At 41.3% G+C, this 22,159-nt stretch overlaps 1 protein-coding gene across 5 annotated transcripts in view; it reads left to right on the top strand.

Moving 5' to 3' along the window:
• The window catches only part of LOC132378460 (catenin delta-2-like), a 1,187,639-nt gene that overhangs the window by 904,587 nt on the left and 260,893 nt on the right, over nt 1-22,159 (top strand). For all 5 annotated transcript variants that reach the window (XM_059945388.1, XM_059945390.1, XM_059945393.1 and 2 more), the window contains 2 exons: nt 283-826; nt 7,730-7,924. In XM_059945388.1, coding sequence (XP_059801371.1) covers nt 283-826; nt 7,730-7,924 — 739 coding nt within the window. The remainder of the gene's footprint in view (nt 1-282; nt 827-7,729; nt 7,925-22,159) is intronic.

Here is a 22,159-nt window from a genome sequence, read left to right as displayed (position 1 = left end):
TCATTGTTCCCTAAACAATAGAGTCCAACAACTATTTACATTATATTAGGTATTATAAGTAATCTAGAGATGATTTAAAGTATATGGGAGGATGTGCATAGGTTATATGCAAATAATACGCCATGTTATATAAGGGACTTGAGCATCCGCATTTTTTGGTATCCACTGGGAGTCCCGGAACCGATCCCCCTTGGATAAGGAGGGCCGACTGTATATGATTTAAGGTTTTTATTGCTAGTGCTGTATTAATTTGATTTCTCGTTCCACTTTTTTCCCATACAGGCTAACCGGGCTGGTGACAGCAGTCGTACATCAGGATCTGAATCCTCCCCATCTCACTCTGCACCGCAGTCGAGGGACACCTTTGTGCCGAGTCACGGCAGCGCTTTCCGCCTGCCGGAAGCGCAGCATCCATCTTCAGTCTACTACGTCAGTGCCACGCTGCCTGCTCAGAGAGTGAGCTCACCCATGTCCCTGCAGCGGACAGGCTCGCCACCCAAGCTCCAGCGGGCAGGCTCAGCTGCCGAGAGTGGCATCTACACCACCCAGCGGCTGGCCTCCCCAAAGCAGACGGCCTCTCCCAGCCGCCTGTCCAAGTCGTACAGCACCAGTTCGCCGGTCAACATCGCAGCGTCCTCAGCTGCCCTCTCCCCCTCACCCCCAGCCAATGCAGTGACCTCGCCCGCACACCAGCCCAGCTCGGCCCAGCCCAGCTACGCCACACTCTCGCCCACCAAACGCCTCACCCACACGTCCGATCCATACAGCAAGCACCCGCAGGAGCTGTACGAGCGGAGTACCTTACAGAGGCCTGGCAGCCTAGCAGGTAACCTAGTTGGATGCTCATTTGGCGAGATGTCATTACCATTCGTAGGAGCAAAGAGGATGGTGCATAGGAGAAATTGAGAGATTACATTAATTAGGAGAGGCTGAATAGTGTGGAACTGTTATGTTCTTCAGAGTGGTGATGAAAGAAATCTTTACAATAATGAAGGGTTTTGTCTGAATGCCGTATGGGCAATAAGGAATTATGAGAAATCTCTCTACTCAAAGATGGCAACAATACTTTATCAACTGCGGTGTGGGATTTTAACATTCAAGGACATTGCATGTAGTAGTGCTCTCGCAACAAATTCCCCCACTTGCGGTTGTTTTTATAGCTTTCCCACTTTCAGCTTTATTCCTAGATGATGCAGCAAATGTTCAAAATTCCATTTGATTAAAGTCCACATTATATTTCACCGACTGTACTACAACAAAGCTCTTAATGAACGCTACACACAGTAGGTCAAATGGTTATCATGTATTCCCTGGTAGCTGGAATGCTGTTCATGAAATGATTCAGAAATAATCCCAGAGTACAACATGAAATATCCCATACTGCTCATGATCCACCAGTGAAGTCTTCAGGTCCCGCTAGGGCTTCGTGAGAGGTTGCATTGTCTTCTGCTCCCTTCCAAGCTGAGTTTTCCCTGCTAACTGACTTTTCACCATTCAGTGTGATATTATAGGATTCAAGGCTTTATTTTCCAATGTAACTTGTATTGGCTTGTATCCTCCACAGTTGACTGAAGGTACACCTTGTTCCTTTAAATGTAAGTTATATCAGAATTGGTCCTCCGCAGCCAAATGAAGACATAGAGCTGATACATCTAGACCATGCTGGTGTAGGGAATCACAAAACTAAGAGGTCCACGTTTGTGTATGTCTTGACTATCCCAACAAGTGTGCGACAATAATAGACTTGCAATAATATTGCATAATGCTAGAAATCTCACTATTCATGTAACACACAAAATGCTGGTGGAACACAGCAGGCCAGGCAGCATATAGGAAGAAGTACAATCGACATTTCAGGCCTAGACCCTTCGTCAGGACTAAATGAAAGAAGAGATAGTAAGACATTTGAAAGTGGGAGCGGGAGGGGAAGATCCAAAATGATAAGGAGAAGACAGGAGGGGGAGGGATGAAGCTAAGAGCTGGGAAGTTGATTGGCAATAGGGACACAGAGCTGGAGAAGGGAAAGGATCATGGGACAGGAGGCCTAGGGAGAAAGAAACAGGGACCAGAGCAACAGAGGAAGATGGAGAGCAGGCATGGAGTGATTGGGAGAGGGACAGAGAGAGACAAAAGAGATAGAAAGGAAAAAAGGGAGGGAAATAAATAAATAAAGGGTGGGGTAAGAAGGGGATGGGGGCCAATAACGGAAGTTAGAGAAATCAATGTTCATGATAACAGGTTGGAGGCTACCCAGACGGAATATAAGGTGTTGGTCCTCCAACCTGAGTGTGGCTCCCTTGAATGGACAAGAGAGTCGCGTAGGGAGTGATCCCTGCGGAAAGCAGAAAGAGGGAGGGAGGGAACGATGTGCTTGGTAGTGGGATCCCATTGGAGGTGGCGGAAGTTACGGAGAATTATATGTTGGACCCGGAGGCTGGTGGGGTGGTCGGTGAGGACAAGGGGAACCCTATCCTCAGTGGGGTGGCGGGAGGATGGGTTGAGAGCAGATGTGCGCCACTATTCATGTGTCTTTTTAAACTTTAGTTCCAAATCAAACCCTGATATCACAGAAGCATAAATGAGCTACTGGCTCTGTTCCTCCACTCCATAAGATTGTAACAGCCGCTGTTACAGAATTAACAGGATAACTACTCAAATGAAAATTCTGATTTTGTTTCTCATCCGACCAGTATCAACATGGGCAGTTCTGTCAAGCAATCTTTTCAAAAGCCAGGAGGCAATCTAATTAGCAATCAGCTACCTACCTACTCAGGTGTCCACATCAAATGTGAAGCGACGTTCCGTTACTACCCTCTAACTTCATAGAAAAGTACAACATTGGGAAAACTGAGTTAAAGCTTTGCATTCAGTTTTGGTGCAACATTTTAATAAAATATATTGGCTTTTAAGGAACATCAGAATGATTGAGGGCTTAAATTGTGAAAATATCTTACAGAAATTTGGCTTGCATCTTTGGAAGTGGTGGAAATTGGACACTGTCAGCAAGGTGTTTTGGATGGTAAAAAAGACTTAAAAGGATAAGTACAGAGAAGCTTACTCTAGTGTGGAAATCAAGATTAGGCAACATAATACGTATAGAAATATTGTAGATGATACTAAAAAACATTTTTTTCTACAAAGAGCAATAAAAATTACATGTTCTCTCCAAATGTTCATGCATATAGTGGGCAATTTGCCACTTACAGGTGGAAGATGAAATTAAGTTGCAAATCATCCATGGTGTAATAAAACAATAGAACAGATCGTCAGGCTAAATGACCTGTTACTGTCCGAAGTGTGCTGTCACTCTGATTCAAAATTACTGACACATTACAATAGTGACTACAATTCAAACTTACTTGATTGGCCGTAAAGTGCAGTGTTTGATCTATGATTATGAAAGATGCTTTACAGAAAATGAAAGTCACTCTGTCAAAAGGTAAGTCTTGTAGCTTGAAACGCTCTCGTCATTTTACAACATGAGCAGTATACAAGTAGTCAATCAGAAAACAACCCAAGAGATTGTACTGCCCCAGCTAATGAAAGGGAGAAACGTTAAAACAGGAAGCTGTGGAAACATGATATGTAGAAGACAATAGATTGATTTAGTATAGCTAATTACTGCTGATTATATCTGCTGTTGCCTGTAATGCGGAGCAGTACTTGAAGGAATGCTGTGGATATATTTTTCTATCAGTGTACTCTCATCTCTAACTCTCAATTTCAAAAGTGCGGAACTGACTCTTTAATTTGAACCGTTGCTTGCTGCAATCAGTAATCACTTTTTTATGCAATCAGTTCCCACAGCCCAATCATTTCTCCTCTAAGCCTCCTGCAGCTGTTAGTGGGAGGTGACCTTCTAGTTGTTCATCAAAATCTCAGCAGCTGGCCACGCTCACTATAGGGTCCTCATTTTACACAGATATAATTCAAACTAGGTTTTAATTATTTACATTAATATATTTTGTCAAAGAGTCTTTCCAATTTGATTTTTAGTTATGCCATCTATATTACATATTCGTGTCAGGTGACTGGACTGGAACTATCACAGTTCTAGTACTCCATTCCAGTTCAATGAATTGTGTATTAATTTATCCTGATCTTATCCAGTGTTCATGACAGATACTTCCCACAAGAGAAAATCTGCAGATGCAGGCAGTCCAAGCAGCACACACAAAATGCTGGAGGAATTCAGCAGGCCAGGCAGTATGTTGTTTCAGGCCGAGACCCTTCATCAGGAAGTTTCTCATCTTTCTTTGAAATATTTGATGTTTTCTCATGTTATACTTTCTTATGCATCAATGTAATTACTCTCACTTCTCTACTGTCTCACACTCATACTTCCTAACATGTGCACCTTCTTGCTCTCTCATCACATCTGTGCTACCCACACCCACTAGTTTCTGTGTCTCACCCAAGCTCACTTTTATTGCGTTGCACATGGACAGACTCAGTCCCTGTGTCCATACCTCTCATGGCCTTTTGCTTCTCTGAATGCTGAATTTTGTGCACAATCTTTGGGGATGAAACCCTTTCCTTATTAAGCATCTGGTTCTGACATCAAACATAGCCAGGTCACCCAAACTTTGTTTCTTGGTCCTAAGCTCCATATATTGACCTGCTTCAGTCAATTATTACTGACTTATTAATTTGATTTTATTTCCCTTTTCAAACCTATATAAAACTTAAAAATACCTATTGCTTTTTATGTAGGCCTTTCCAAAATTGCAGGCAGGTGCCTTATTTTCACATTTCTTTCACTTGTTTGGATTCTGGGTAACAATGATCCAAACAAGAACAGTAGCATTTACTCATATTTACATTGGCAAGGTCCCGTTCCAAACACACCACCTCTCTCTCAGACCTTTTGCTGTCTCCAAGTGGTCACATTACTTATGTTGGTTCCAGTGCAGGACGGAAAGGAAGTTCCTTTATGTATAAGGCGGAAGACTAATAACTCGACATTAGAACCCTAACTTGCTGCTAGTGTGACTCCCACTCCCTGCAACTAGCTGAGGCAGAAAGAACCACATTGTTCAGAGCCTTAATGTCACATGGCCCAGCTATAACAGAGAGCATGTATAGCAGGAATGCAGCACTGACCTCAGCTCATCTACCATTAAGCCCAGAGCATACCATGTCTCTAATGCTCCCCAGACCAGCCTCCCTCCATGAGCTTCAGCCCAACCATATTTCTGCTGACTGCATCCTTTTGCACTGACACCTTGTTATCCATTACTCATGTGCTCACTAATCTCAGCTGTCTTTTATTTAAGCAATGCCAGAGTTTTAACATTCACATTCTTGTCATCAAATACTACCTGGCCTCGCCCTTCCTTGTCTTTGTAGTGTTCTTACCATACATTCTCAGCTCAATTTTCCACTTTGTGCCTTCAGCCTTGATATTACCAAATTAAACATCTCTATCTCTCTAACAATTCCTCACTTAAGAAATCGGAGGCTCTTTGTTCAAGCATTCAGCCATTTTTTGTAAATCTGATTCTGTACTCAATGTCCATTTTTTTTTGGTAATCCTCCTCTGAAGAACCTTGGGATTCCAGTTAATGCTCTGTATAGAAACATGGTTCACAAGAGCAGAATAGTTCAGGCAGAATCATTTTGCCTTCTCAGCATTTCCAGTATTGGTTTGTCACATGTCAATGTGTGTCTGTTTTGTTTATTCATTCATGTCACTTCTTGCCCATCTGCAATTGTATCTGATCTGAGCTGCTTCCTGGGTTATTTTAACAAGGCTATTTTGAGTCCATTGGAGTCATATTTAGTCAATGCAGGGGAAGGATAAAGGATTTCAGCCCTGAAGGATATTATTTAACCAGATAATGTTCTTTTTAACAATAATCAGGAGTTTCTAGTTCACCATTACTTTGTTTCAGGCTTGTTTAGTTAGTTGAATTTGCACTCCAAGCTCACATATACCTCCAGATTAATAATCGAGGCCTCTCCACTAACACTTTTCAATAGCACTAACTAATATTCCCAATCCTTCATGAATAGCCCAGCTCACTCCTAAAGTAATTCATTGCAATGAGTTGCACCAGTGAATCCATTAAACCATATTGTCCGTGGATACCAATCAGGATAAAATGGGGAGAATCACTGAAATTCACTCATTACTCCCCACCCCACCCCTAGGTCTTCCTTATGTCCCATTCGCAATCGCATCTAATTTCCTGAAGAAAAAGTAAGGGGGCCTCGGTTTCACATCGAGTGAGGGCTTAACTGAATGTGTCACTGGCAGGGACTGGGACTGGGTGATACAGAGGAAGTACTTTACTGTTGAAAGCTGACTTAATCAAAGACCATGCAATATTTAGCCCATTCCTGAGAGTCTTAGCACTTACTGGTAAATTCAGCTGTTGACTTTCCAGCACTTAAGTTACAGAGAAAGGTTGAACAAGTTAGGTCTTTATTCTTTGGAGCGTAGAAGGTTGAGGGGGGACTTGATAGAGGTATTTAAAATTATGAGGGGGATAGATAGAGTTGACGTGAATAGGCTGTTTCCATTGAGAGTAGGGGAGATTCAAACGAGAGGACATGATTTGAGAGTTAGGGGGCAGAAGTTTAAGGGAAACACGAGGGGGTATTTCTTTACTCAGAGAGTGATAGCTGTGTGGAATGAGCTTCCTGTAGAAGGAGTAGAGGCCAGTTCAGTTGTGTCATTTAAGGTAAAATTGGATAGGTATATGGACAGGAAAGGAGTGGAGGGTTATGGGCTGAGTGCGGGTAGGTGGGACTAGGTGAGATTAAGAGTTCGGCACGGACTAGGAGGGCTGAGATGGCCTGTTTCCATGCTGTGATTGTTATATGGTTATAAGATTTTTATTTGTGTAGGCATCTTAAACATAAAACTAGCCCAAAATGATTTTGGCTGCAGTGTAGCCTCCAAGCTTATCTCCAGTATAATCCTCATTGTCAGTGATTTGAAAAAAATTACTGCTCTTTCTATTGATCTGGGGAGCTGCCAGGTTTTTATTAACGCATTTCCCCTGAAACTGTAATATTTACGAGGCCAAGTGGCTTCTTTGATTTCACTGGGATCTCGCTGAGATCAGTGTCCCTTGACTACCTTGCTCATGATGATGACCATCACTCTCAGCCTCCCAGTCATACCGAGCACTTGCGGTTGATCTTTGCCATTCATTATGGCTCGCTGCTTTCTATCTTATCAGAGAGCTGACTGTACTGTATGCATAAAGAAAGAAGATCTAAGCAGCAAGCAGGGTGTCTCCATGTTTCCCTGCACAGCAGGCTTTCCCAGAGGGCAGGTGTTTCCTCCTTGGCAACTTCCAGCCCTGGCCTATCGCACAAAGTTATGCCCCCAGCAGGTACTGTTTTCACCAGGACCCTGCGAGTTCTCTGTCATCCTTGCCCTCCCCACCTATCATTTCAGCAATAATAAATGGCAACAATACCTTGTAGGTGGAAGAATCTGTTGTTATATGGTATGTCCCTTCAGCTACAAGAACTTAAATGAAAGTGTTGCTGATATAGCACAAAACCGCAACTACTGCGATATGTGAACTTTACAATTGAAGATTGTGCTCTATATGGGACTTTCAGAGAGTATTAGAATAAGGCACAATACTGTTTTGATTCCATTAATGGTGGCAATACAATCTCTAAGCCTGCGTTTGTGCTTCTTCAATTGTGTTTTTATTAATTGTGGATTTTGCATGCTGAGATTCTTCTTTTCCCTCGTGCATCACAGCCACCTCCCGGGCCTCCTACAGCAGCCAGCACAGCCACCTGGGTCCAGACCTGCGCCCGCTGCAGTCTCCAGAGCACCACATTGACCCAATATACGAGGACAGAGTTTATCAAAAGCCCCCTTTGAGGAGTCTCAGTCAAAGTCAAGGAGACCCTCTGCAGACATCTCTAACTGGGACTTATCGCACGAGTACAGGTACAGTGAGATATGTACAGCTATCATGCTTGCTATTTTATTAAGTTATATGTCTTCTCTGCCACACCAACACACCCGTTTGCTAGAAGCACAGTTCCCAGTGAGGGCTCATACTCGAGGAATAAGTTGAACTCATAAGGCACCTTCCACTACTTTGAGGCATCCCAAGTCACTTCAGCACAGTACTTTTCAAATTGTGACTATTGTTGAAATGAAGGTTTGCCAACTTACTGAAAAGAACATCTCATAAACAGCAGTGAGACGCTGATCAATGTTAATGATGTTGGTTGAGGAATAATTATTGGCCTGCACACCAGGGAGAAGTATCCTGCTCTTAGTTGTAGAGTCAAACAACACATAAACAAGTCCTTCAACTTTCTGTTTCCATGCAACCATCAAGTACTTACCAATACTAATCCCATTTATCAGCACTTGGCCCTGTTTTGGTGATTCAAGTACTCATCCAGATGCTTTTGAAATGTTACAAGAGTACTGCTTCCAGCACTTCATGGGCCATATATTTCAGACTGCAATCACACTCAGGGTGGAAAAAATCTACCTCAGATTTGACCCCTCCCCAAACCTCTTTCAACACATATTAAACATTAGCCCTTTGGTCTTAGCACCTATGTCATGGGGAAATAGTTCCTTGAGATTATTGACTTCTCATTTTTGCAACAGCAGATGAGATCTCATTTGTTACCTCATCCATGTGACAGATCATTTGTGATTTCCTATGAAAGAGCATTTGATGTTGCTTATTATCCTGCAGTCTCTCAAACATTGCACTGGAACCAATTTGTATTCACAGCAGTTGGAATCATACATTTATCATGATCATCAGTGGTATTTACAAAAGTCTCCTCTCTCTCTCTCTCTCTGTAAATGACTATATATGGTTTACCTTGTTTATGTTATTGAGCAGAAAATGAGTGCAGTACTTAACAGATGCAATCAGAAAAATTAATTCCTGTCATAAAATAATTGTAATGAAAATGAAACATTGCACTTTTGTTTTAAAACCATGGTCAGTAAGCTGGCTGCTATTATAGTGGCATTCACACTGGTCTTTGAGGTTAGTGGTCCTGGATTCTAATCCGGCTGGCTCTTTGAACGCTTGCTATCCATGCTGGGTGGAGCATTGAGCTAGCAACTCGGCACTCGGCCTCATTTAAAAAAAACTAACAACTGCTAAGGAAACAGCAAAAGGTTGCTGCCCAATTCGCCACAAGACATGGGTAGGAAAAACAACATCATGACCAATGCTCCCTCAGGATGCACGTTCAAAGCAAATTTCTCTAGCAAAGCACTTATATGTCACCATATATAACTGTGATTCATTTTCTTGGGGGCATACTTAATAAATCCAATAACCATAATAGAATCAATGAAGGACTGTACCAACAGAGCAGACAACCAGTGTGCAAAAGACAACAAACTGCGCAAATACAAAAAGAGTAATAAAAAGATATAATAATAAAAAGTACTGTAAGAAATAAATATCGAGAACATGAGATGAAGAGTGCTTGAAAGTGAATCCATAGGATGTGGGAACAGTTCATACAGAACAACAATCCAGCAGCCTATTTGCTCCATAGAATTTAAGTGTTCCTTTGGAAGATAGCAGTTAAGTTACTGGACTAACTAGTAGAGTTCTGGGTGGTCAATGTTCTAGAGGTTCAAGTGTGCATCTCTCAAAGGGCAACTGGAAAATCTGCATTTAACTTGCCAAGCAATGTAGCAGTAGCTATGGAATGAGCACTTTTCCCTAAAGCCTAGCCAATTCACTGATGCCCTTCAGGGAAGGAAATTCACCATCTTGACCTGGTCTTTAGGTGTATGGTTAAGGTCTGGTTGACTCCTCAGCTCATAAGAAATAGGGATAGTTAATACATGCCAGTGCTACCAGAGACATTCACATTCACAGCTAGATAAGATAAATTATTCCTGGAGGCTTTATCACAAAGGCAACTGTTCTACCCCCAACACTTAGCCTTCCTTTCTCAACCAATAGTTGATTAAATGCTTTGCTAATCACATACTAAATGGAAAGTGAGCTAACTCTTCATTATCCAAATGAATGCCAAAGAGGATTTTGTTAATATTTTTATAGATAATCAGCAGAAAAGTGTACATGGAAATTTTTGTAAATTTTAATCTTTGTAAAGCCTTTAAGAATTTTCTCCATGGTTGCTTACAGCAGCCCTAAATTAATCTTTGCTGGAAATTCAACGTATCCTCCAGAGGGTTGAATACTGATCGTACAGCCACACATAATGAGTTCCTGTTTTTTACACGCACAACATAAACTCTGCAAACTAACAATCTTTCTGAAAGCATTGATTCAGACAGACACAGAATGCCCTCAAAGTCAGTGACAGATTCTTAGAAAAAAACGTGTTTATTGATTGAAAGGAAACCAAAACTTCATCACTACTCAAGTCAATCAGAATCATTTAACAGATAATGATTAAAAACTTTACTTATCTATTACCTTGAATATAGTAAAGATGCCCCAAAGTGTATAACTGTAATCAACAGATATTTATAGTATTTAAGATGTATTCTTTGAGAGGGTGAGAAAATTAGGAAGAGATTATATGACTGCATGACTTAGCTTTGTGCCCCTTTTATATATGTCCCCAATATAACTAACATTGAGCCCTGAGACTCTGAGCTTGAAGAATCTCATTAACATCCTCATTACTTATTTCTGGTAATCTGACACTCAGACAAGGAAATGAAAAATTGTCAGCGTTCTTCAATAGTATCTAGAAGGTGTCTGCAATTTCCTGGAAGTTGTTTTGTCTCCATTGACAGAATTCTGCCTCAGAAATGTGTGTGTTCATATAAGTTACTGACATGCTGCTGGAGAGAGTGCCTTGAGGAAATTCCTGGAGAAGTTGCCAAGGAATTATTATTCCTTCGCTTATTACACTTAATGTGGGTGATACCCAAACTGAGTGGAGGTCATAGGAGGAAATATTCCCATCAGAGATAGTAAGCCTAAATATTTTTAAATACTTCACAAAAATGATTAATTTTCTTGTGTAAAGGTCATTTATCTAACCAAAATTCTGAATGCTGATGTACCAAGACATTCTTTCAGTAGTATTAGCTTTGGAAAATTGTGTGTAACTGAGATTGTCTGATCTGGAATAGGATCTCATGAAAATATGTCTAGCTTCTTCCGGGCCTTCCCACAATTTGGACTAGTATTGACAAACAGTATATTTCTTTATAATTAACCCCCTTGGGCACAAACTCTGCAGGGGCCTTCTTCAACCATTCTTGACTCCTTCCTCATGATACTAAAATAAGCTTCAGGTGTGTCTGTGCCAGTGCACTTCTGGCCCACCTCCTGCCCTCCATGGGCTGAGAGATATCCAGAACCAAAATCAGGTTTGTTATCGCTGACATATGTCAGGTACTTTGTTGTTTTGTGGTGACAGTACAGCACAAGACATAAAAATGTTTCATAAGTTACAGAAATATGTAGTTGAAAGGAGGAATGACAAGGTACTGTAAAGATACATGAGCTGTTCAGAAACCCAATGGCAGAGAAGAAGCTGTTCCTAAAATGTCGTGTGGGTCTTCAATCTCCTGTATCTCTTCCCCAGTGGTAATAATGTGAAAAGGGCATGTTCGTATGGTGAGGTTCCTTAATGATACATGGAGAGTTCTGAGACACTGCCTTTTGAACATGTCTTCAGTGGTGGGGAGGGTTGTACTTTTGTTGAAGCTGGCTGAATCTACAGCCCTCTGCAGCCCTTTTCGGTCCTACACATTGGAGCCTCCATGCCAGGGGGCGATGCAACAATCAAAATGCACAATTGTAGAAATTTGCAAGTGTTTGATGACATACTAAGTCTCCTCAAGTTCCCAATGAAGTAGGGTTTGCTGGTGTGCCTTCTTTGTGAATGTATCAATGTGTTGGGTTCAGTTTACAGTTGTTGGCTGAGTTAAGGGTGGTGATAAGTCATTATATAGGAGGGAGATTGAAAATCTGGCTGAGTGGTAGCAAAACAACAATCCTTGCTCAACGTCAGCAAGACCAAGGACCCAATTATTGACTTCCGGAGGAAGAAGCCAGAGATCCATCAGCCTGTCCTCATCGAGGATCAGAGGTGGAGAGGGTCAGAATAAAATGGAAACACCAATGCTCCTGAGCGGAGCATTACAAGAAGTAGTGAACATAGCCTAGTCCATCATGGGTAAAACCCTCACCACCATTGAGCACATCTCCACAGAGCACTGACAAAGGGAAGCAGCATCCATCATCAAGGACCCCCACCATCCAGATCATGTGTTCTTCTTGCTGCTGCCATCAGGAAGGAGTTGCTGGAGCTTCAGGACCCACATGACCAGGTTCAGGAACTGTTATTACCCTTCAACCATCGGGGTCTAAACCAAAGGAAATAACTTCTTCAACTTCACTCTCGCCATCGTTGAAGGGTTTCCACAATCTATGAACTCACTTTCAAGGACTCTTCTTCTCATGTTCTTGATATTTATTATATTTTGTTATTCTTTTTTTTTGTTCTTGCACACTTTGTTGTCTTTTGCACTTTGGTTATCTGTCTGTCCTGTTGGATGTGGTCTTTCAGTGATTCTACTATGTTTCTTGTCTTTACTGTGAATGCCCACAAGAAAATGAATCTTAGGGTTGTATATGGTGACACATATGTACTTTGGTAATAAATTTACTTTTACTTGTACTTAAGTCTGTTAATAACCCTGAACTCAGTCAGCTATTCTAATGTCTGCATTTTGAAGCTATTTCCTTATTTGTTTGAATGATGTACAAATGCAAAGCATTGTTGATCTCTCATTTCTCACATCATTATTGTTTTGTAGAGTGGGTGTTCATACAACTGTAGTTTGTAATTGTATTAGTTTCAAAATAACCAAGTTTCTGGGATTATTGAACATTGAACATAGAGCAATACTACACAGGAATAGGCCATTTTGCCCACAAAGTTATGCCAATCCTATTAAATTAGTAACGAAATGGACAACCTAACTATCCCCCCTGCCTACACAATGCCTATATCCTTACATTTTCCTCACCGTCATGGGCCTAACTAAATGTTTGAAATGTATCTGCCTCTAGATTCATTAGGCAGTGTTTAACAGGCACCCACCATTCTCTGTGTAAAAATAAACTTATGCTTCTGATCTCATTTGAAATTATCCCCTCTCACCTTAAATGCATGTCCTCTGATCTAGGACATTTCAACCTTTGGAAAATGATACTGCTTGCCCACTCTATCATTGCCTCTCATAATCTTATAAACCTCTAACAGATCTCCCCTCAGACTCCACCACTCCAGAGAAAACAGCCCAAATATGTCTAACCTGTCATTATTGTACATGCTCTCTACTCCAGGCTATATCCTGGTAAACTTCTTCTGCACCCTCTCCAACCCCTCGACATCCTTCTTATAATGGGGTGAACAGAACTGTTTGCAATACTCCAGATGCAGCCTAATTAGAGTTTTATAAATCTGCAGCATAACTTCCAGACCTTGAATTCAATGCCTTGACGAGTAAAGGCAAGTATGTCCTATGCCTTCTTAACCACCCTATCAAACTGTGTAGCCACTTTCAGGCGGCTATTGTGTGGGAATAATCAATTTCAGCAGCAAACAGATCCTCTGCAGGGCATTACAGCTTACTCAGTTCAAATTTATGAGCACATTTTAATGATAGAAAAGGTTTCTTGTTAAATAGGATTGTTGATGCTTCAGTGGGATGCATGAGCTTTGCAAAATAAGGGTAAGCATTTATAGAAGCAATCATCTCTTTCCCTAGATCTACATTTGTGTTAGATAATGTGCAACCAAAACACACATTGATTCTTAAGAAGATTCATTGCACTTGTACACACATGAACTTCTGCAAATGACAATAAACTTGATTTTGACTTTATGAGTATTGATCTGTAAAAATGGATTAATTAGACTGGGCTTATCCTCTACTATGTTGTACAATGAAAGGTGGTTTCATTACTGGGCTTGCAGACAAAATGACCATGTTTCCCCATGATGGGGTAAGTCAAACCTAGGTTACAGTCTCAGAGTAAGGGATCAGACATTCAGAATACAGATGAGGTCTGAGTGCAATGTATCTTTGGATTTTTTCACCAAAGAAAGTTATAGTAGCTCAGTTGCTGAGTATGTTCAAAACAAGAAGGAACAGAAGCAAACACACACAAAATGCTGGAGGAGCTCAGCAAGCCAGGCAGCGTCCATGGAAAAGAGTACAGTCGAGGTTTCAGGCTGAAACCCTTCGGCAGGACTGGAGTAAAAAAGCTGAGAAATAGATTTGAAAGGTGTGGGGAGGGGAGAGAGAAGCACAAAGCGATAGGTGAGACCTGAAGGGGGAGGGATGAAGTATAGAGCTGGGAAGTTGATTGGTGAAAGAGATACAGGTTTGGAGAAGGGGGAATCTGATAGGAGAGGATAGAAGGCCGTGGAAGAAAGAAAAGGAGGAGGACTACCAGAAGGAGGTGATGGGTGGGTAGAGAGATAAGGTGAGAGAGGGAAGAGGGGATGGGGATTGGTGATGGGGGTGGGGGCACTACCAGAAGTTTGAGAAATAGATGTTCATGCCATTAGGTGGTAGGCTACCCAGATGGAATATAAGGAATAGCGATTTTTATATGTCAAGGAAGTAATGGATATGGGGCTGGTACAGGAAAGTGGCACTGAGGTAAAAGGTCAACTATGATATTATTGAACATGGTTGGGTTTGATGGCCATTCCTGCTCCTGTTTCCTATGAGCCCTAGTCCCCATTCCCTACCTTTTACTGGTTTTCTACTGAAGAATCTTCTTGCTAATGCCCTGGAAGAAATGAGTGAAGAAACTTAAAAGGAAAACAGCTGTCTATCAACAAGATGTACGCATCTGCATTAATATGCCTTTACTATTCAGTTCAGGAATAATGGGCATTTATGCACCTTTTTCATTTTGTGTTCATTGCTTAATGCAGAATCTCTGAAAACAGGCAAAAATTATTGCTGTAACATTTTTAAGGATATAGGCAAATATTTAGGCTTTTGGTAACTTCTCATCATTAATTCTACCTACCAATAGCAATAGATATTACTTCATTTCTACAGCACCAACAACTGTGAACCTACAGTATAGTGTGTTGTTCACCTGTTCTCATGACTTTAAAACTTTTTCTCAAATGGAACATATCCTCTTAGTTTTCTGCCTCAAGGTTTTCATCAAGACTTGATCAAATTCAATTCCAGGCCTCTCAGTTGATTTCCTTGCTGGAGATGCCCTGGATGAACTTAGGTAGATACTTTCTTAACAATGCTGTGATACCTTCCTATTGCATCTCATTAACTGGATGATGTCCTGAGATTCTTGGTTAAGCTAGATGCTTTCACCTCCTCTGCTTGCAGTATTCTTTAAACCCAGAGCATCAACTTCAGAGCACAAAAGTCTTCAACTGAGTGCTTTGGCATGGTAAGAAAGAGAAACTTCCTGAACACTTTAGATGCTAGAGTAAATGAATAACTTCTGCTGCCATTCATTTGAATAAAGATGTGCGGTTGTAATGTGATTATACACTCAGTGGTCACTTTATAAGGCACACCTGTAAGGATATTCCTAATAGGATGAGGCTCATTGATGCAAATATATTATCAGCCAATTATGTAACAGCAACACATTGAGTGAAAGCATATGGACAAGGTTCAGGGGTTCAGTTATTGTTCAAACCAAACATCAGAATAGGGAAGAAATGTGATCTAAGTGACTTTGACTGTGGAATAATTTTAGTGCCAGATGTGCTGGATCAGAAACTATCAATCTCCTGGAATTTTCATACACAAGTGTCTTGAGAGTTTACAGAGAATGGAGCGAAAAACAAAAAAAAAATCATCTGTGGGCCAAAACACCTTATTAATGAGAGAGAACAGAGGAGAATGGCCAGCCTGGGTCAAGCTGACAGGAAGATGGCAGTATGTGTTACAACAGTGGTTTGCAGAAGAGCATCTCTGAATGCACAATATGTCGAACCTTGAAGTGACAGTGATCATCATCATGGGGTCCACTCCTGTACCTAATAAAGTGGCCACTTAGTGTATGATTGAACCAATAAACCTAGTACATGGGATCAATAATCTACAGAATACAAATTCAGATTGCACTGTGGCAGGTTAAGAATTGTAAGATAATTTAAAATATCTGGAAGTAACAATAATTATCAGTTAAACTTTATGAAATACTAAGATTAATTTCTTTGTTGTATTTTTTACAATTTTGTCTTTTCATTTTATCCTATCTGGCTCAAAAGTCAACATGATTTTGTGACAGCCTATTTCTGAAGTAACCTAGCAATCATTTTGATTGTATCCAAGGCACCTTGGAAAGAACAGTACATACTAGCTCCTTGCTAATGCCGCCTATTAGCAAGGTCTTTGATGATCTTTTCAGTGAGCTTCTTCCTTTTCATGGGATGTCCTTGACACAACGCACTATCTCCCCGAGACAAGTTCAGGCATACAACCTAGCATTTAACCATGTTTTGCTACTCTGTAGAAATTTCTATTTCTCTGAAAAATGCTTTTCCTGCACAATATCAGGATATGAATGTTCCTCAGCGAAACAGAATCTGTTATGCTTTATTAAATGAGGATTCTTGAACTACTATAGTCCACGTGGTCCAAAGAGTACTCGGAGAAACAAGAAATTTCATTGTCCAACTTTGAGTTGCTAAGTAGTATGTGTGGAATGATGAGTTTGTGTTTTGTTTGCGTCATTCTGAAAAGATAAACATTGGGAGGTTCCTTGAGTATTTTCTCAATTGAGCACCACTGTTGATTCATAAAAAGCTCATTCATAGATATATCTCTGGTAGATTCTTTGAGCGTACAGTATCTAATCTATAGAGCCTCTTTGCCTAGCAGCTGGCACTTAAAATCAAGAAATAGACCGTGAACCCATTGCTCAACCTTACCAAGGACTTTTCTTGACTCTCTTTCTCCTCCCTTCCATCCCCATATTTCTGGTTTTGGTTGCAACTGCTTGGTGGCATATTTTGATTAAGAATATATTAGTGGTTATATTATATTAGTAATACCTGAGGACTTGGCCTTAAATTATCACTACTTTAGCAATCATTTGCCCCCAGAAATGGGCACTTTAGGTGAGTTTTCTAGGTGGTGCGCTTTCTTTATTTTAATTAATTTATATTCATATATGAGAAGAGAATTGCCCTGTCACCTAACTTCTTATACATAATGTTAGGCAGCAGGGCAAGTGTATGTATGTTTCTCTTTTTTTGTCTTTACATTAACATTCTGCACAGCAATCTTTCCTGTCTTGACATCTCATTTTCAGCATTACGCAAGCCCAGGTTTAATATATTCTCTTCAATCAAGTGGATGAAGCTATCCAGCTTTATCCTTCCCTAAGATATCTTTATGGGTATAACCTGCATAATCAGCTGTTGTCCTTAAGCAGGAAGAAGCAAAGTAGATGCGAACAAATGTCTTTCAAGTTGCATTTCAAGGTATCAGTTAGGGATTTCTCAAAAGTCCACTGAATCAGATGGTCTGCAGGAATGTCCTGACCCATTAGACCCATACATGAAGTTCATGGAGGATGGTTGATGATGGGTCGGGCCCAAACAATCGGCACCTGGTGGTCAGTTGTAACCAATCCCAGGATGAATTTCTCTGATTAGTTATTGTCCCAAATCAAGGACTCAATAGTTCTGGGGTTAACTATTTAAATAGTTGTACTGCAGAGTGTGAATTTGAATTGCATTTTGAGAGTGGTGTAGTTTTACTGAATAAAGGGTTATTTCAAATTCCAGCTTGCTCTGTTGTCTGGCTTTGTATTTCAGCAGTAGTTATAGGTGAGTGAACACAACGAACTGACAACAAGGTGCTGTCTAATGCCAACATGGCAATTTCAGCAGAAACTTCTGCACAATTCTGCAACAGGAGCAAATTCAATTTGAAAATGTACAGCTGAACTTAATCAAAACATTAACCAGCATGTTATCAGTGAGTCCAACGACATAGGTGTCAAACACTGAAAAGAACTCGTGAGTCAGTTGTTGTGTCCATTTCCAACTTCCGGTTCAAATCTACTTCAGGAGTTACATTTGAATCATGGTTCAAGTGCTACAAAGTTGTATTCCGGGTTGAGTTTTCCTGAAAAGATGACTCCTGGTAAACAGGTACTTTGCTCTGACAATTGCATACTGCTGAACATGAACGCTATTTCAAATTTGTTCTTTCTTAAGAATCCACAGGCCTTATTATTTGTTGAAACTGTCCAACAGCTAACAAACATATCTGAAGAGCAGTCATCTCTCCTCAATGTTCACTATTATTGCTTAAAACTTATTTAATAAGACATTAATGTCTTTATCGTCAATGGTGAATGTGAAAAGTTCAAGCTGGGTAACATGACTGAAACGTTGTTCAATGTCTGATTCTTATTTGCCGACTTCAGACACCTAGCGATTCAGATATTCAAATATGGATCCTGGCCAAACTGGAACAAGACCCTGAAATGACTCTACAAGTTGTCACTCAAGAATGTCACCTTTTGATCGACCTAAAACACAGTTCAAACCTTGTCGAACAGACCAAGGTCACTGCAGTGTCCAACAGCCCAGATATTGTCACACAGCACGTCTCCCAAGTGGCCAGTTGGATCTGTGGTGCATGGCATTATGCAAGAAACTGCCAATACGAGAAATATATTTGCAGCAAACGCCATTGCGTGGTCACACACAAAAAAAGGCTTTGGCTGTCCTTCAGCCAAAACAAGGACAAGTGTTCAAAATCCACAAGGAATTTAATGGTCACATTCAAAACAGACCTCGCTGCACCCAACTCCTGCCCAGGGACAGTATGTCAATTTATTGATCAACAATCATTTGGCCAAGCTACAGCTTGACATGGCATCGGACATCACCGTTATTTCAAAATGTATGTGGTAGAACCAGTCAAACCAACTCATTCGTTCCATCTTCAGTGCATTGAGTGGTACACTCCAGCTGACTGGCAAACTGCACTGCACAGTGAAGCTGAATGGTAACCAAGTCAATGGTGTGTGTTACCTAACAGACCAGCCAGATCTGTATGTCCTTGGCTTTGACATGCTTGATCTCTGGAGCATCCCTCTGGATGAAGTCTGTATGAAGACATTGGCCATTCAAATTATATCAGTCAACACCATCCCACCATCAGTATGTGAGAACATACAACAACTGCAACCACACTAATCGCCAATGTTTCAAGAAGCTTTAGAATGCTGCACCAAACTGCAAGCAGAACTCCCATCTCCATCCAGATGCAAAGTCTGTCTTCTGTCCCAAGAGAGTAGTGCTGTACACAGCCTTACCAGTCATGGAGTAAGAGCTAGATTGCCTGCAACAAGCTGGTGTGATCAAAGCTGTCAACTCCTCACGTTGGGTAGCTCCTATAGTTATTATCAAGAAGGTCAACAGTACAGTGAGGTTGTGTGCAGACTTCTTAACTGGTCTCAAAGCAGTTCTGGATACACAACAGTACCCCTTACCAGTGCTATCAGATTGTCTCGCAAAAGTGAATGATGGTTACTACTTTGCAAAGCTGGACTTGGCAGAAGCCTACCTCCAGGTAGAAGTGGCTGAAAATTTGCAGGAGCTTCTCACCATTAAAACACTTAAAGGGTTGATTTCCTTCCTCCATCTGGGTGAAGGCAGCTCCTTCAACTTTCCAGCAGCTTATGGACACCATGCTGAGTGGTATTGCTGGTATTGCCACTTACCCCAACAATATCATTAGGCACAGATCACAGAACTATGCCAAGGCCTAGACCAAGTATTGAACAAACAACAAGACTTCGGATTATGACTTCGGGCAGAAAATTTCAGCTTCACGATGTCCTCAGTCAAGTATCTGAGATTCAACATCGATGCCAAAGATTCCAAAAACATCACTGCTATTTTGAAGATACCTCCACCATATGTCAGCACTTTACACTCATTTTTGAGCATGACCAGTCATTTACCAGCTTTTCTTCCTGCAGTACACAGACAGTGGGAACCACTGATTTTCCTGCTCAACATGCGTGCCACATGGAAATGCCAAGAAGCTTTTGATCAGGTGAAAATATGCACTATCACCCAACCTTCTCTTGACTCATTTCAACCCAAAGCTGCCAATTGTCATACGGGGTGGGTGGCATCATACACATATTTTCCCCGATGTTTTCAAAAAAGCGCTCTTGGGTGCAGGTGGATCACTGACTGCAGCAGAAAGGGCCTGTGAACAAATCAAGATGGAAGAAATTCCACAAGATGCTTTATGGCAGATGCTTCACTCTCCTTACTGATCGCAAGTCACTGTTGTCCATAAGAAAAGTATTCCAGAGCATTCAGCCAACCATATGCAAAATCAGGAGGCAATGTTGTTAGTCTATGAGTTTTGAAATCAAATACACAACAACCCTAAAATCTGGTCAGGCAGATGCCCTCTCCTGACTTGTGATGTGAACCAGTAGGTTAGTGAAAATGAAGACACAGTTGTGGCTGCGATTTCAATTGATTGTGAAGTCCACCAGGTTGTATCGATTGCTGCAGAAGGTCTTCTAGTCATCGCCGACAGTCAGACCAGAAACAGCTGCAGAACCTCTTCTTCAGCATATCTCCAGATATCTTATTGTCAAGGTTGAGGAAGATATCGTGTCCTTCTAGCGACATGGACTCTCAACTGTGACTCTTGCCCATTGTTTGGATAAAGAATAGTAAATCCATGAATAGTTCAACAGTTCCACTGTTGTCACCTGGGCATCAATTAAAAAAGCTCTGGCACTAAGCTTTGTGTACTTGCTGGGTATAGATGAAGATATCACATCAATATGTAGATAGTGTGCTTATTGTTTGTTCTATGGCAGCAAAGAATCCAGTAGAGCCAATGTACAGCCATGGCTTCAGACTACTTGATCGTGGAGTTGAAAATATATTGACTTTCTTGGCCCAATCAATGGATATACTACCTCATCCTGGTTGACGCATATTCCAAATGGCCAGAAATGATAGAGGTTACCATTCAAAAGCTGCAGTAGGTCTTTAGTTACTTTGGAATTCCGTAAACACTTGTCTCTGACAACAGCATTCAATTCAATTTGCTGCATTCTGCCAGAGCAGTGAAATTATCCACACCTGCTCAACCCACATCATCCACAACCAAACAGAGAGGTGTGGGGATGCCTGCAAATGATTGCTTGTATAATCAAAGGGAAGGAGCTTTGCCCAAGGTTCTCAACATGTTCTTGCTGACATATCGAATGACTCCACAACCAAACCTCAGAGAGCTGTCCGGCTGAGTGCTTTTGGTAAGAGAAGTGTGCACGGTGTTGGATGTGATGCTGCCACCGTATCCAACGTCTGAGACAGCAGATGATCAGGTGCACAAAGGCAGCCACATCAACCTTGGTCAACAGGTGAAATTATTCAAGCCAGCAGCTGCAGTGCATGTCAAATAGTATCACATGGGCAAGGGCCCCGAGTACCAAGTCAGACTGCCAAACAAATGGGGAAAGTGCTCCATGAAATTAGTGTAGATACAGAACACTGGCATCACCAGAGTGGCCACGTGCTCCCAAAGTTTCAACAAGTTCAGTTGGCAAGTGTTCAAACACGGAGCTGGACCTTCATCTCCTCCCAGAAGGGTTCGAATTACCCAACACAGCACACTGGCAAGCAACCTTACGACAAGAAAGTGGCCTAAGACAAACTAATCATCCGTTTAAACTGGTTGTTGCATTCCAATTCAACCCTTGTCTCAAATCCTACAGATAATCATCTTCAGGAGGCAAGCCTAAACACTCAGCACCTAGTAGTGGTCTTTTATAACCAATCCCAAACTGACTTTCTCTGATTGATCGTTGTCGCAGTCGAGGACTCCACTGATCTGGGGCAAGCCATTTAAATAATCATACTGGGAAATGTAAGTTTGCTTTGTGTTTTGAGACTGGTGTAGTTTTTACCAAATAAAGTGTTATTTCAACTTCCGGTTTGTTCTGTTAGCTGGCTTTGGGTTTCATCAGTAGTTATAGGTGAGTGAACACAACAGTGGATAAATCTGGACCTGGAAGGGGTAGACAATGGCAATAAAACTTGATGAATGACAAAAAGCTTAAGATGCTACAGTCTGGAGTAAAAAGCACTCTACTAGAGGAAATCCAGTGGGTGAAGTAGTACCAGTGAA

Source organism: Hypanus sabinus, chromosome 20, assembly GCF_030144855.1.
Source record: "Hypanus sabinus isolate sHypSab1 chromosome 20, sHypSab1.hap1, whole genome shotgun sequence".
In the NCBI taxonomy this organism is placed as follows: domain Eukaryota; kingdom Metazoa; phylum Chordata; class Chondrichthyes; order Myliobatiformes; family Dasyatidae; genus Hypanus; species Hypanus sabinus.
This window is presented reverse-complemented; position numbering and strand designations above follow the sequence as displayed.